The following is a 16,287-nucleotide window of genomic DNA, read 5'->3' on the forward strand; positions in this document are numbered from 1 at the left end:
ATATTTTGATCCAACTCCAGCAGATCAACCCTTTACTGAGAAAAGGAAATTTATGGAATTTTCTTGGCCCTTCTCTCCCCCTCCCCCTGCCATCCGTACTCTGATTGTGGCCATCCGTGTGCTCTTGTCAAAGAAGTACCAGATCTGGGGGCCTACTTCTTCCCAGGCTTTGACCAACTTCCTAAGGCGCTCCAGCTCTTCAAAAGTTGAGTTGGCCTAAAACCAGACAGAGACAGATAGAGACAAGAACAGGGAGGAAAAATGTGAGAGAGAACTTTTGATTGTACCTTCCCTGCTCCTGTCATAAACCCGCAGTGTTTAGGAAAGGCTTTTCAAGGAAGTGTCTTTACTTCCCAGTCTACTGATATTTCCCAGAACAATCTGCTGTTTCCTAGCATCCACACTGCCAGAATCTAGTTTCTTAATATCTCAGAGACACATGTAATACTGACGATGTCATTGTCCCAGAGCCTCATTAAAACTAGATCTGGACTCCCTGTAAGGAAATGCTCTTCTCCCTTCCTGCCTTTGTCTCTTCCGGGGAGCCAGGATTCAGAGAACTGTGAGCCCTTCCATTAGGGAAAAAATTCTGGTGCTGGGGAAGAAAACCTCATCGTAGGTTTTGTAGAGAAGGGAGGGCCCAGGCAGGGACAAGGGCACAAAGCATTCCAATGATGACTGTGGATGGGGGAGGAACCCTAGACTCCTCTAAGCAAAAAATAAACATAAGGCTCACTACCAGGAGACTACGAGAGTTCAAGCAGGCCCGTGCTCCTGAGCTAGTGCTCTCTCTCTCTCTCTCGCTCGCTCACTCTCATTCTTCTGGGAGGTCCAAGGTAAAATGGACAAGACCAGCTGGGACCTTACATTCTGCAGTATTTTGCGTGTTGCCGGAGAATCTGGAGTAAAGAGGATTTTTCCCATCAGCAAAGGCTTTGCTGCCCTCCAGGCTATTTTGGTGAGAGGGTTTGACTCCAGGCTCTGGATCAGTGCATTACAAAAGGTCGCTGCCAGGAAAGAAGGGGCAGATTTTATAGAAACTCCCCGTTGCTCAGAGCTAAACATAGTCATTAGTGTGTTCAAATCACAGGTCTCATTCAACTCGATGCTGGAGGATTTGACAAATAACCTACATTAATAGGCTGTACCCCACCAATAACAAGCTCATCATTAGTAAGTAACAAAATGCCACAGTGCATCTCAATAAGGGCCTCATCAGAGAAACAAAGAATGGGGCTTGCCCTGTGGTTTATTCTGCTTTAGAAGGAGGCTCTGAAGCCTGCCTGGGATTACTGCCATTCTCACATGAAAGGGACAAGAGGCCAAACAAGGCCTCCCCTTGGAATCTCTGCTTTAGCCTCCATAATTTCCCTTCACATAGCTACTTAATTTCTTTGTCATGTGGGCTATCTTAGGGCCCAACTAATTTTGGTGCGTGCCTTGCTGCCTCTTTTCAGTTTTTAACTCAAAGTTCACCCAGTTGCATTTCTTCCCCACCCCACCTTCCTTTACCCCACAGAAGCCTCCCCCTCCCAAAATAATAAAAGGTGGGAAAGATGGCTTGCCAGGGACTTGCCATTTGGAATGTAACTCAGCACTGCACACACAGATTTTCACTGCACTGTGTTTGTAAAAACATCCCGCAGCCGTGTTTACTTGCCAGGGCCCTTCTGACCTGAGATTTGCTTGCAACTCTGGATTGTCTCCTCATTTATCTTTCTTCCCTTCCTCTAGAACTTAACCCTAGTTCAATCAGATCAGTGGGAAATGTCCTCTCTGTTCCCTTTCCAAGTGGGTCTCAGTTCTTTCCGTGGCTCATATCCAGAATTCTTTAGGAGCACTGCCCATTTCCTACAAGGGGAAATGGACTTTCTGGGAGCAGAAGCCTCTCTGCCCAAGGCCCCTCAACAAGACCGACTTAACCCCAGGACTGGGTTTCCCTGGAAGTGTGAAACCATCAGCTTCACCAACATGAGACGCCATTTTATATACATGACTCAGAAAACTTACTTGTTCTTTTGTCATAAGAATAGATAGGATCCTTCCTTGTGGAGTCAATCCCTAGGAAGGCCTTATAGTTATTGTCTTCATACCAGTTGAAGGAGAACACTCGAGAGCCTCCTCCCTCTGGGTAGCCACACAAGAGATCAGACAGGATGCTCATCAGCTGTGTGAAGGTCTCTGGACCGCCAGTCTGCATGAGAGGCCTGGCCACCCACAGCAAGTCTTGAACACTCGGTCGATGGATGAACTAGGGCAAGGCAAAGGCTTCAGGTTATTTTAAGGCAGTTAGAATCATAATCACTGTTGATTCCAGAGCTCCAAAGTATGGGGAGACCTCCACATAAGCTTTGACTTCCACATTTAAAAGAAAACATGCATATTCTCAGCAATTCTTAATCCAACTGTGAAATAAAAACCTATGCATCTACTCAGAGCCTAAAAGGAAACTAGAACGAGTCTTAAGGATAAACAAAGAGTGAATCTCAAAGTATTTTAATATCACTTCTTCCTTCTAGGCCTCTTTATCTGAATTCCTTGGGAATGTGTCCTTGGACAAATGGAGGGAGTATTTCTTTGTAAGCCAGTTCTTGGGTTCTGTTATCAGGATGGGAATACTGGGGAAAAAAGGGGAAATAAAATGATGGAGGAATGGCTCTGTCCTAGAAAAGCAAGATCACAGCAAATTTCTTTGGCCAAGTAATTTAGAATTTAGTTTCTTATATTTGGAAAATTATCTTCTTATTAGCTTAATTTTACCAAATGTGAGTTCTTCCATCTCCCTGAAATGTGTGGTTTGTAGTTTCTATGTATGTGTGTGTGTGTCTGTGTATGTTAAGACCCAAGCAAATATAGGACAGATGAAGTCTTCATTCTTAGAAGAACACTTTATTTATTTTTATTTTTTAAAAAAGATCTTATTTATTTATTGGAGAGAGAGACAGATAGCAAGAGAGAGCAGCAGCAGGGAGGAGAGGGAGAAGCAGGCTCCCCGAGGTAGGGTTCAAACCCAGGACCCTGGGATCTTGACCTGAGCCGAAAGCAGGTGCTTAACCGACTGAGCCACCCAGGCGCCCCTGGAAGAACACTTTAAATTCTGCACCAAACTAAGAAGAGGCTGGTGGTCTTCTCCTCTCCATATGAGTTCCCATGTCCCTTGCTGGACTCATCCTTTGAAGGTAGATCTGTAATGCTGAGAACTAAGTTGCAGGTTGCCAGAGTTGCCAGGGTCTCAGCACCCATATGTCATCTGGCTTTGCTTTAGGGGAATATGCAAAATAAAAACAGTGTTGCTTTTATTCCGCAAACACACTTATTATTAATTTTCAAAGGCACTCAGGAATTTAAAAAAGCCTTAGGATTCGGTCAGGTGAGACTGAAAAGAGTTCCCCTACTTCAATAAGTGATGTTTACGTGTCATCCCTGTCTTTGTCCACATGCCAACACTTGCCCTCTGAAACTCAAGCACTGTGGAGGATCCACACTGTGAGTCATGCCTATAATCACAGTCTAGTCTTCAATAATAAACTTGGAATCTCAAATTGCTTCGACAACAGTAAGTCTCATGACAGTCTTGTAAGGGGTTATTATCATTATTATGTTGCTCATTTAAGCAAAGCACTTGGAGATGAAGGGGCTGTTCTGGGGTCAAATGGTCTAGTATCAGTTAATATAAACGGAGCCATCTGCTACAACCTAGTTCACAACGCTTACACTTGCTATCTAGACAGGCAAGAAACTTTCTGGAACTCCCACACAGACTGAGGAGTGTTGATATGATTTGGGGACTTTTTTTTCACATTCTCTATCATTTTCAGCCCCATTATACTGATAAGAATTTTTTAAATGCTCATGAAGAAAAGAATGTTAAAGAGACTCCCACTAGAGCAGGTGGCCATCAGTACAATGGGCCCTTCTCTAACTTTCGCTGCACAGCAGCACTCACACTCTGCCCCAGGTTGAACTTAGTTTTATGAACACAAATCCACAATGCAATTTTCCAGGTTGGCTAAGCCAAGTCAGCTGAGAATATTGGAGGGGAAAATTATGCTTCACCTTTTGCCTCCCTTTCATAATACACATCACACTCGAAGGTAATTGTTTATTTCACACTGCTCTTCCCCATTAGATTGTATGTTTCAGTAGGGTAGTGACCATACCTGTCTCTTCATCATTATGCCCCCAACACCTCTCATCTATTGAGTGGAGAATCAATTTCTATACAGGTAAAGGCTTGTCCAACCAGATGTTAACAGAAACATGCACATCTTTCACAAAACAACACAAAAATGTCAATTTTTTTTTTTTTTTGGTGTTGGAATAGTCAATATATTTAAGACACTTTAAAATAATGTCTGTAAGCACTTTGTAAGTATATGCTATTGCTATTAGCAGTACAGATTTAGGTGGATTGTAAGAGCATAATAGGATGGACCACATCAATACTGGAAGGACTTAGATTCAATGTAAGTCCACTGATAACCTGCCACACAAGACATGGTAGCATTTCTTCCTAGGTGTGAAATCAGAAAGATGGTTCCCTATCTTTTGCCTCCAACCTAGAAGCACAGATAATTTAGGAACTGAACAGGCGCTTTGTAACTGCTAAATAGAAAGTTCAAATGTATTTCTCCTTGAACAGGTCTGAGTTACAATTAAATTGTTTGATATGGTAAGTGTGGTAAAATGGTGGAAAGATATAATAACATTATCATTAGTATCAGTAGGCTGCTTACCTCTTGAATTCTTGGTGACATATCAGAAAATATTCTTCCCCAGGATCTCAGATTGATACCTTGAGAACTGCGGTCTAGGAGTGTGGGAAGCTGTAATTGATAGGAAAAAAATATAAAATATATATGTGTGTATATACATACATGTATAAGTTATACATGTACACATGGGTGCTATCTGATCTCCTGTATGCTTGAAAAACATTCCCTCCCTTTTTTTCCTGATCACAGGACCTCTTCTGCTAGATTACTTTAAAAAACAAACTTGTTTTGGGGCACCTGAGGGGCTCAGTCGTTAAGTGTCTGCCTTCAGCTCAGGTCATGATCCCAGGGTCCTGGGATCGAGCCCCGCATCGAGCCCCACATCGAGCCCCGCATCCGGCTCCCTGCTCGGCTGGGGGCCTGCCTCTCCCTCTCCCCCTGCTTATGTTCCCTCTCTCGCTGTCTCTCTCTCTCTGTCAAATAAATAAATAAAATCTTAAAAAACAAACAAACTTGTTTTATCTAATTGAGAAAATCAAAGGCTCTTATTCCAAGTCTGATTCCAGGCTCAGCTCCTGCTGAGCTAGTCAATCACAAATAGTTTCACAGTGACATTAAATATGCCAAAGTGATTCTGATTGCTGCTTTAGCAACACCAAACAAGCCTCCTGGAGGAAGGAAACCAACATAGCTGCTGGACTGTAAAGGAAGGCTGTGTGCTGAGGTGCCCATCTGAGCACCTTGGGCTCTGCGGACACGCTCTTCACTGTTCACTTCCTCACTGTTCACATCTCTGCTCCCTTTGAGGCTTTTCAGGTAGGTTGTGGCTCTTCCTCTGTTCAACACTACTTTCTTATATGGAAGCTTTGGCTAGTTATATCATCTTTCTTTCAAAGCTGCTGCTGGCAAATTTGAAGAGAAGTTTTCTTGCAGATTACCCAGTTGACAGCAGTGTTCTGGTGACCCCAGGCCCATGAGACAACACAAAACTATTCAAGCACTTTCCACCCACACAGGCAACGTGGAAGCCCACAAGTTTGCTGGCTGCAAACCTGAGCCCAATTGAACAACTTGTTTTCCGGAAACCAAGTTCAAGTCCTGAATGAATTACTTCATTCTTGATAGTTTCAAAACTGATTGACTCACTGATCCTGTGTCTTTTAGGAATGAATTCTAAGTTTTAAGATGGTGGTTTTCAAACTCAAGTGGGCATCTTGAGCATGTCTGCAGGGGCTCTGCATTTTTCACAAGATAGATGTGTAATTCTGACTCAAGGATCTGTGGACCACAAGCCACAAGCCTCAGCTTTTTATTTGCCAGGGTGGTTCTCCTAAATGATGGGTGGCCTGACCCAGCTGCAGCCCAGCTGAGAAGCAGGTGGAGTCAGGTTTTGAGCAGCCCCACCTCCCATTTCTAGCAGTGGTCCTGCCCTCCCTTCTCGCTGCTCTAGGGGCAGGGGCGCTCACAGTCCCTCTGGCCCTGATACTGAAGAATGAATACAGGAACACTCACGGAACATCAGCATTTCTGGTTCATTTCCTAACTGTAAAACGAAAGGCTTTGTTATGAGGGCTTCAAAGCAGACAGGAGAACAATTTACCAGAAGAAGTAGCAGCAAAACCACCCTTGCAGCTACACCACTGAGAAGCATCTTCTCTCCTTAACCTTTACACTGGGCCTAGACATTGGTCTTGCCAGGACTTCTTTTCAAACTCCTTGAAAATAGTTTCAGGGAACGCTGGGCAAAGAACTTTAATTCCTGCTTTAATTCCATGAGAGGGTGGGGCTGAGAACAGTAGGTAGGGAGGAAGCCAGCAGGTAAAAATGTGTGCCAGTGGCAAGTTATCACCAACTCCTGTGATTCACCTCCTGACTACTCCAATAAGATCTATTAGAGATGAAAGGAGATCTAAGAGATACACCAATAAAATGCCATGTTTGGACTTTATTTTGATCTGAACAAATCCGCTGTAACAATCAGAGGAAAGTGAACATGATTGGGTATTAGATAATATTAAGGAATTATTGTTAATTTTGTTGGGTGTGATGGTAGAATTGTGGTTTTGTTAAAACAAGTAAGTTTCCATGTGTTAGAGATACATAGGGAAGTATGTAAGGGTGAAAGAATATGTTGTCTGTGATTTGCTTTAAAAGATATCAGGGAAAAAAAGTGAGGAGTAGATTAAACAATAATGGCCAAATGTTGAAAACAGCTGAAGCTGTGTGATGGATTCATGGGAGTTCATTACGTTATTCTCTCTTTTATACTTATTTTTGTAACAGAAAGATTTAAAAATAAAAAAAAGGCTTTTTGCATGCAACAATAAATAAATAGCTGAATGAATGAATACTAAATAAATACTCTCTCCTCTCTTTTTTCTCTTCCTCACTAGGACTGCCTTGCTCACACTCTCCTTGCCTCTCTCCCAGAACATTTTCATCAGAATAGCATTCTTGCTGGCCCCTTGTCTCTAGATTCCTCCATTCCAATGCACTCCTCACACTGTAGCCTGAGTTACCTAACAGATCAATCTAACCATGTCATCTCTCCTGCTCAAAGATCTTACATGGCTCCCTACTGCCTCCAGAAGAGAAGGTCAATACCAGCGCTGGACACACATGGCTCCCCCTCTAACCTTCTCTCTTGCTTCTCTTCCATCAGGCTGGACTTCTTTCTACATTTCCTAATATATATATCTAATTTTGCTAATGGTGATAATGCCTGGCTAAAAAACTACATTTCCCAGCCTCCACTGTACCTGGGATGGTCATGTGACAAAATCTTGACCAATAAGATACCAGGAGAAGTCACACAGTGGGGATTTTGGGGAAGACCTATTAAAGGAGGACCCTGGCCTGCCTGGAACATTGATGTGCTGGGGGAGGTAGAGAGACATCTTAGGATCACCAGATGACAAGCACATGCTAAGGATGAGTGATGGAAAAGAAGAGGAGCCTGCGTTCTTGAGAAAATTTGTGGAGCCTCCACACCACTCCTGAATGACCCACCATAGGACTCTGCTTTGGGAGGAATATGAAAGCCACTGTTTTTCAGCATTCTGTTGCAGCCAATTGTAGTTTCTAAATAACATAATTACACATTTGACAAATACGTAGACTGTCCACTGTGCGCCACTGGCTGGGGGATATAGCAATGATCAAAACAAAATCCTCCTTTTATGAAGTTTACCTTCAAGAATCTCACTGATGTATCTTCAGCTTTCCCTTCACTATTATCACATATATGTGCTCCAGATCCTCCCATGTGAAAGAAAGAACTACTTCTGATGCTTTATTCCCCTGTAGCTACAGTCTAACTGCCTTCCTCCAACCTTTATTCCCACACTTCTTGAAAGAGCAGTCCATGTGCAGTGACTTCAATTTCTCTCCAACACTCCTGTCTTCCAACCTTACCACCCAACAAAGACACTTTAACATTCTAGTTAAATCCCTAGTTTCCTCCTAGTTTTTAAGTCTAATGGATACTTTTGGTTCTTGTCTTTTCAGACCTCTCTGCTTCTCTCAACACTTTTGATCATGTCCTTTTCATCCCTCGATGTCTGTGACACTGCTCTTGTCTGGTTTGCTCTGATCCTTCTCTGCTTTTCCCATGAGCTCCTCTGCTTCCACCTTCTCCTTCAGTGCTGAGGTTCCTAAGGGGCTCCGTGGCCTTGCTCCTCTCACTCCGCATACTCTCCCTGGATAGTCTCATTCTCTTTATCATTTAATCTGCTACCTTTTTGTTGGTGACTTCTAAATCTGTACCTCTAACCCTCAGCCATCTGCTGGAACTTTGCCCAGATCCAACTCATCCTAAACTGATCACATCACCTTTCCCAAACCACTTTCTGCTCCTGTACACACATCTTCAGCTGGTGGCACCACCTTCTCCCCTGTCACCAAAGCTAAAAGCCTGAAAGTCATCACTGATTCTTCCCCATCCCCATCCCATTGTCAAAATCCCTAGCCGGGAGACCTAGGAACTAGTACTGGGTCTGAGTGTGGGGCAGGATGAGCCCCCTCTTTGCAAAGAGGGTAGCCAAGGGGTATCTGGAAAACTGGAGGAAGCTGGAATCAGGACTGGAGTCCTAAGAGCTATGAAGAGAAAAAATCACCAGGTCCTACATAATGGGAAGGGACCTAAGAGGGGCTAAAAACCCAGTGCATGGGAAATAAAGAACTGTCACATTCATGTGTCCAAAGAGACTGGACATGAGTTAGTCAACAGCTCCACTTGCTTTTAATTACTTCCCCTTCTTTGTGAGTTTGTTGTCTGTTTTCCTCACATGGCTGTGGGCTGGAGATGATCTGTGGCTGTATTTTGCCTAAGTGGGTGTCTTCTCTCTATCACCTTTCCTTTACTTCCATAGGTTCTGGCACATTCTGGTCTTAAAACTCCATCCTGCATCAAATTCAACACACTGAAAAGCACCTGTGTCTCTGTCATATCTATATGTATCTATATCCACATATCAATATAGATAGATTTCTATGCATTTTTAAGGGCTCCTAATTTTGCTTTTGAAATTATTTGGCTTTGAGTAACTCATTTAATGAATGATCTGATTTCTCAGCAATCATTGAAAATACTTAGGAATGTTTGCAAAGTGGGAAAACCTGAACTATAAACTAGTTTTTTGAATTTCAAATTTTATGAACACGAAATTTAACAATAAAGTTGAATAATATTACCTTCCTTAAACATTCAATGTAATGCTTATTGATTTTGGTTTTAAAGATTTTCTTTGTATTTCAGAGCCATGATTTTTTTTTATTTTCAGGTCTCAAACATTCTTGTAGGCCTCTGCAAAGCAACTACACCCATTACTTTAGAGCCAAATAAATAAAATGGCCAACTCACCCCATTCCACTTCATCCTCACCATCACCCCTAGTGGCCAGAGTCAACTCATCTGAAACCACCTCAGCTTCTCAAGAAAGCCTTTCTTCCCTCACTCCATGATCCTCCGGCCTTCCTTCCCCATGAGTTAGGTGCTCCTCCTAGCTGCTACTAGAATTCTCAGTGCATCCATTTATCACTTTTATATTGGTTTGCTATTATTTTTAATGTAACTGTCTCTCCACTATACTGTAAACTCAGTAAGCATAAAAATAGGCTTTATTTTTATTTTTTTTAGTATCTTCAGGGCACGGTACACAGTAGATGCTCAATAAATATTTTATATTAATTAATGAGTAAATTAACTAAAATCTAGTAGCAAAAAGACAGAGCCTATTGAGGTTTTAGGTTTCATGAGGTATGTCTCTACAGATATGATGGTGACTTATAGGAAGGGAGTGGTCAGTTCCACCCGGGGAAGGGGAAGGTAACACTTGAGCTGATGTTTGAGAGAAGAAAAGGTGATGATCCTGAGGGTGAGGGCAGTGTTTGTGGATGGAAGGGGAGAGCCAGGAATTCCAGGTGGAGAGAGGAATGTGAAGAGAGAGTGACTAGAGAGAGCCAGATAAGAACAAGACCAGGAATCTGGGGGAGAGAGAATAGGAGAAACAACAGCTTGAGATGCATTTTTGGGTCTAGTTAACATTTTCTTTTTTGATCTTAATAATTTAATGATATTCGTTATTCAAATGTTTACTGAGCTCTAGCTATGTGCTTGGTACCAGAGTTGCAATTCTTTCCCTGGCTCTTTCCAGTGGCGATAGTAAATGATGAGGGTCTTGGATTCACATCTCTGTTACCACTTATATCTCAGAACAGTGCCTGGCCCCCCTAGGGAGCCTTCCATATATATCTGGCCACCAACTATCTGACTGATGTTGCCATAAATTATGAAATAACTTTCCCAGGGCTCTCCTCTTCCTTTGGTTCCCTCCCCCATTATCTATTCAAATTCACATGGATTGCTCCTGCCAAAAGAACCGGAAGAGACTGTAAGTTTATTTGAATGGAAATGTAAAAACATTTCTGGAAATAAAGGTCATAGACGAAAATGGCAAGTATCATTTCTCTCTCTCTCTCACACCACACACACACATACCAGTACTTCCTATGCCAACAAATTCTCTTGATGTCCCAAATAACAAGTAACCCTTCCACGTCACAACTGGGCTCAGCACTGTCAACCCAATTTCAAGGTCTGATTAGGCCTCCGAAGAAAGACTGGATATATAAATAGGACTATGGAAAGGGTATGTCTCTATCATTTCCCATCAGCTATGGTTGGTCTTTGGGGATGGGGGGAATCCCTGGGCCTTGAACTATACTCAAAGAAATGGACAGAAGACTGTAGCTGGCAGTCAAGAAGATTCTGACTATACTAGGTCTCCGTTTGGGTTCTCAAGGGACAAGAAATATGTCTGTCCTATGGGACTATGTAATATTTTTTCCTTAGGGCAGAATAAAGCATATTAGCTACTAAGAAAATCTTGTTTGAGCAATATTTGCTGATGCTTTAGACCCAATAGATTAATCAAACAGGTGCCACTCTGTCAGCACACAGAAGAATGTTTTGTGACTTGAAATTTTTGTGTTTTACTTTCTCTGATTCAAGAAGACCATCTAGAAAACAGTATTATTTCTAAGCTGAGGATCTCCCTAACACAAGGGTCAATAGGTAGCCTCTGGTTCAAAGTGTGTTTACATGGATGACATGGCTTTTGGGAGCTGGTAGAAGGATGAACTGCTGTCTTAAAAGCATCCAGACTGAGGTGAACAGCAGACGAAGCAGTGGACAGACAATACAGGCTTGCTGTATTCAGTCCTGGTATGCTGTTACAGGAAATCCAGATTTATCCAGGGGGGAAGTTGTTGCTAGGCAACTGGGAGAATGTGGATTTGAAGTATGTTTGTTGTAACCTGACAGTTGTTAAGCATCAGATGAAAAGAGAGGAAGCCGGCTTCAGTGGTGAGGGGGCAACCAGGAGGGCACATGCTGAGTACCAGGAAATGCGTCATGAGGGGAGAATTCAGACTAAATCACTCGGGGTTGGGGGAAATGCCAAACTGTCTCTACCAGGAGAGGTCACAGAGACGTGCTGTCTCCCAGGACTGAAGGGGACAGAGCGTCTGGATGAGAGGGTAGGCTCTGGAGTATGTGAAAAGACAAGTGATGGGACTTTCTTTGGCTCAAAAGAAACTAGGCCTTTTTTTTTCTCTGCTGTGACTTCAGTCCTGATATTTGTGGTTGATGAAAGCAGAATAGAGTTTGGAATCTAGGGGCAGTCAAAAGGTCAATGCATGAGACAGACCTCTAGCTAGTCTGAGGGGTCTGAGAAAGAAGAACGTCCCACCTAAGTGTTTGAGAAGAACATTTCCAGGAGTGTAGCAATGACAAGGGAACAATGGGGCCTCGGCAAAGTGGCTGCATTCTTGCTTTGGTTAAGAGCAAAAATGCTTTTTGTTTCCAAATGTTTTTCCATCTCTTCTTTAATGTGAATTTCTGCTATCATCTTCTGAGACGTGTAACATAGATCTTGTTAACTTATTTTACAGATGGGGAGTGTAGGAAGTGTAGCAAGTAAGCAAGGGTCACTTAAATGACAGCAAGTTAGGGGCCAACCCAGAGCCAGAACCCAGGGTCCTGACCACCAGATCTCTGTGGGCTCCAGTGGCTGCCCAGCCTCTGGTCCTCTCACCATTGGGTCCCATGCTCATGGGGAGAAGCTGATTACTTCCTAAGTAGAGTTAAGGAAGAATCTGTGGCTATACTAAGTGAGACACTTTAGGAAAGGGCATGTATTAATGGTAGGTAGGAAAGAAATTTTAATGCAAAAGTTCTTAACCAGGGCCTGGCTTCAGAGGCTCCATGAGCCCCTACCCCTTGTGTGTTTGTATGAACTTGTATTTCTCTAGAGAAAAGGTTTAGAGCTGTTACCAGATTCTCAAAGGTAGTCCTAATTCATAAAAAGGTTAAAAACTACTGTCCTGACAAACTATCAGAGGCCAAAATCCTTCTCAAAACCAGTTTACCCTGGAGAGAACCCGATCCCTAATACACTGGTTCTCAATCTGTATCAGCTAAATACAGGCCAGGACCCAGGACCCATTATCGAAACAGCAGGTTTCACAGGGGTCTTCTTGTGTCTGAAGTGATCTTAATTTTGACTTCTCAGTATTTTTTCTTTTTAATTTCATAAAAATAACATCTAATCTATCATGAAAATAAACTGTGGCCTCCTGTGTGTCTGGAGCCCACAAGAAATGAAAGCAGGCCAATGACAATCATGCCCACAGGCCTAAGGCACATTTAATATACATTAATGTTTCTCTTTCCTTTTTATTTCTTCTTTACTGAAATTCATTCACCCAGGGGAGATTTTGATTGTAACAGACACATAGTTTTATAGATGTAAGCTGAATAGATACTAATGCTGTAAATCAAATATACTTGCTGTGGGCTTCATAATTTTCAAAAAACCCCAAAAAACCTATCTTCTGACTTAATTTTATTTTCACCCAACAGCCCTGCTGCCCCCCATCCCCCATCTCATACTGCTGGCACTGGGTATCACTCCTTTCCCTCCTTCCCTCTCAAAACCCTCACACAGAAGTGGGAGAAAGTTGACAGTCCAAAGATTCAGAATGAGAAGGGAGAGGAAATCATGAGGTTATAAGTCACTAATGGGACCTCATTATAAATTCCTGGAGATGTGGGGCTTTTCCAGAGAATTGTGACACAGCAGTATTATCCGAAAATTGAAATGTGTAAGTTGAATTTAACAAACTGCAATGAAAGATCCCAGTGAAGAGAAACCATGGCCAGCTCACACTGGGCAGCAAGCGGTCCACCCACATTTATTCCCAAGGATTCAGCAATTTAGGGAGCAGAGCCAAGAACAAAGCAGGACATTGAAAGGTACATGTAGTAAGGGCCCCCAAGACTGAGTCCTTCGACCCCTCCCAAATCAATGTTCAGTCACCCCACAGTCAAAGGGATACGGGGGAAATGAAGTCAGAAAAGTAAAAACTGCGACAGAATAGTAGTTGAGGGCAAGTAAAGAAAACGGAATCATGCCACACTGGAAGCGATCGCAAAGGGGAAAACCGGGGGCCAAAATGCCGGGGAGGCCAAACTTCCTCTATCAACATCCACTGGGAAGGGGGAAGGGAGGGAAATTCAGATTTCCCAGCAGTGTGGCAGGTCTTGGCACAGCCTCCGTTCCCCTGCCGAACTTCCACAAATAAACATTCAGAGCAGAAGGGACAGATTTGCTTCTCAGCAAGATTTCAAAGCTGTGCACCAGAGTCAGAAAACAGGAAGGACCGTAGAGGGAGGAGGAGGAGGGGCATTCATGCCTTGGGCCAAATCAGATGGGAAACGTCCCAACCCCTCACCCGAAACTGACATACCATTTTTTACGAGGTGTGAAATGTTTCAGGTAGTGTTGGCCGGCATGATACGTGATACCGATACCGTGGGCCCCGGGCTGAGCTGCTGGTTTTCCAGCTGAGGGCGTCAAGTCCGAGAGGACCACAGGTGAAGGCAAGCTCTTTCAAGCTGAAACCAAGTGGGCTTAGAGCTTCTCAGAGAAAAACCCAGCCACCTGACCGCCCACCTAGGTCCCTGGCATCCTGTGCGCATGCGCAGGCGCGCCTGCGTGTTAGTGCGCACGCTCCGGCAGGCACGCTCCAGCAGGCACGTGCGCCGGGTGTGCGTGAGTGTACGTTCGGGGACGGGTCGGGTGGAGGGAGGCCACCGTGACTGAGTTGGGATTATTTGAGGATGAGAACACTGGGTTCTGATCTCTGAGGGGCCGAAGGAAAACACAGCTGGCTCCAGTTGGTGCTAACCGCCAAACCCTCCTCTCGGATCCCCTCAGCTCCGAGGGCCGGGTCTACTCCCACGCACCCACGCCCCCCCTCCTTCCACAGCAGGCGCCGGGGCCATCGCCCCAGCTTACTGACATTGCCCCTCCTTCTTTGTTAATGAGCACTGCCTTGGCATTTAATAAAACCTTATTTGCACACTGGTGTACATGCGTATGAGAAACAGCCCAGGAGAACAGAAGGCACAGCATTCCCCGGTGCTGGGGCTAAGCGTGGCTGCCTGCCAGCCAGCTGCAATAACAGCCTCGTCCCAGAGAGGCCCCCACCCCTGGCCTTGGAGCAGCCGCTGCTTCCCCGATGTCCCTCTCGGAGGGTCTGAGGGTCTTCCCTGAGCCTTGCTGTGCTCTCCGGGCTGTTGTTCTGAAAATACGGATAAGATGGGTACAGGTGCAATGAAAGTAAAAATCCTGTCTTCATGCCAGTAGTTTCTTTTGGGTTTCCTTATTAGTAATTTAAAAAAAAAATGTTCAGCCACTCTGTCCATTTGTCAGATGAAGAAGCTCATGTCAAGAGCATCAGACAGGATGTCCGTCTTCTTTGCTTGCACTCCATGTGTCCTGTCTTGGGCTGGTCTTTCCCCACAAAGATAAACAGGAGCAAGAAAGGGCAGGTAGGGGTAATCCTGGGGACCCACCTCCTGCTGGTTTTTTTCCTCCAGGCCCTCTCTGGGGCTACACTGTCTTTGTTAAGAGAATGGCAGGGAAGATGAGTCCACAGCTCCCCGGTCTTATGGGTGATCAAATGAAAGTGCTTTGAAGCCTTAGTGGCATTTGGGGTATTATTATTATGCTTGGTCTACAGAAACGGAGGCTGTAAATCAAACTCCTATGTTCTAGGTCAGTGATTCTCAACCTGGGAACCCAACTGCTATGTTCTAGGTCAGTGCTTCCAACCCAGCTGGACATTGGAATGATCTGGGAAGCTTTTAAAAACACTGAAGGCCCACGGAATCAAAATCTCTGGGGGTGGGGGCCAGGCACTGGTAATTTTTAAAAGCTCCCTAGTGATTCAGTGTGTAGCCAGGCTGGGAACCACTGCTCCAGCGCCCAAATGTTGTTGGTGTTGGGTGTTTCTAACACCAACTGCTATGACATGGTCTTTTTGCTTTTCTCAGGCTAAGAGTTCAGTGAGGGTGGTAGGGTCATGGTTGGAGCCTCAGCCTCAGCATAGTGCCTGGCCCCTTGAAGGCACCCGGGTCAGGTCTGAGTGCATGAACTCACGAACAGAGGTGGTGAGCAGGCACACAGGATATGTCATGTCTCAGGTCAGTAAGGGCGACCAGCCAAAGTTTTCCTCTGGTTTCTGAACTCTAGCACTTGTAGAAGGAAAGACTTTCTGGTCTTTCTTCTGTGATAAACATTCTGAAGCCAGTGATCTGAGCTTGGTTCCAGCCCCTAATGGAAAGTTTTGCCCAGGTCTCCCTTGATCCTGCTACATCCAGAACTGTCTTCCCAGTATTGCTGGTCATGCTCCAAGGGTACATTTACCTATACCAGCAGCCAAGGTACTTCAGAAAGAGATGCATGACCCTGCCTTTTTTCTATTGCTCAGACGATTGCACTGTCCTGGGTGCCCAAGGACATTAACACCTCTGCAAACACAGGTACTGGTCTCCAGCTTTGCTGGTGTTCAGCTGCCCAGCATAAGGGATCTTTATTGCCTTAGTCACTCTTACGATTCTGAAAACAAACCAAGGAGTGCGTCTAAAATTGACTTCCTTTTGGAATTTTGGACAGAGAAGTTTGAACCACATGCCTTTTTATTCTCCCTACAGCATGGGGAGCCA

At 44.2% G+C, this 16,287-nt stretch overlaps 1 protein-coding gene across 3 annotated transcripts in view; it reads right to left on the reverse strand.

Moving 5' to 3' along the window:
* The window catches only part of ABCA4 (ATP binding cassette subfamily A member 4), a 128,670-nt gene that overhangs the window by 89,988 nt on the left and 22,395 nt on the right, over window positions 1-16,287 (reverse strand). For 2 of the 3 annotated variants that reach the window (XM_081818824.1, XM_081818826.1), the window contains exons 7-10: window positions 4,737-4,826; window positions 2,011-2,251; window positions 868-1,007; window positions 100-216 (exon numbers count right to left, since the gene is read on the reverse strand). In XM_081818824.1, the coding sequence (XP_081674950.1) occupies window positions 100-216; window positions 868-1,007; window positions 2,011-2,251; window positions 4,737-4,826 (588 nt within the window). Of the gene's footprint in view, window positions 1-99; window positions 217-867; window positions 1,008-2,010; window positions 2,252-4,736; window positions 4,827-14,024; window positions 14,251-16,287 lie in introns of those variants that run through there. The other variant, XM_081818825.1, reaches the window with a different exon arrangement.

Source organism: Leptonychotes weddellii, chromosome 4, assembly GCF_054177405.1.
Source record: "Leptonychotes weddellii isolate Sample4059 chromosome 4, ASM5417740v2, whole genome shotgun sequence".
Classification (NCBI taxonomy): domain Eukaryota; kingdom Metazoa; phylum Chordata; class Mammalia; order Carnivora; family Phocidae; genus Leptonychotes; species Leptonychotes weddellii.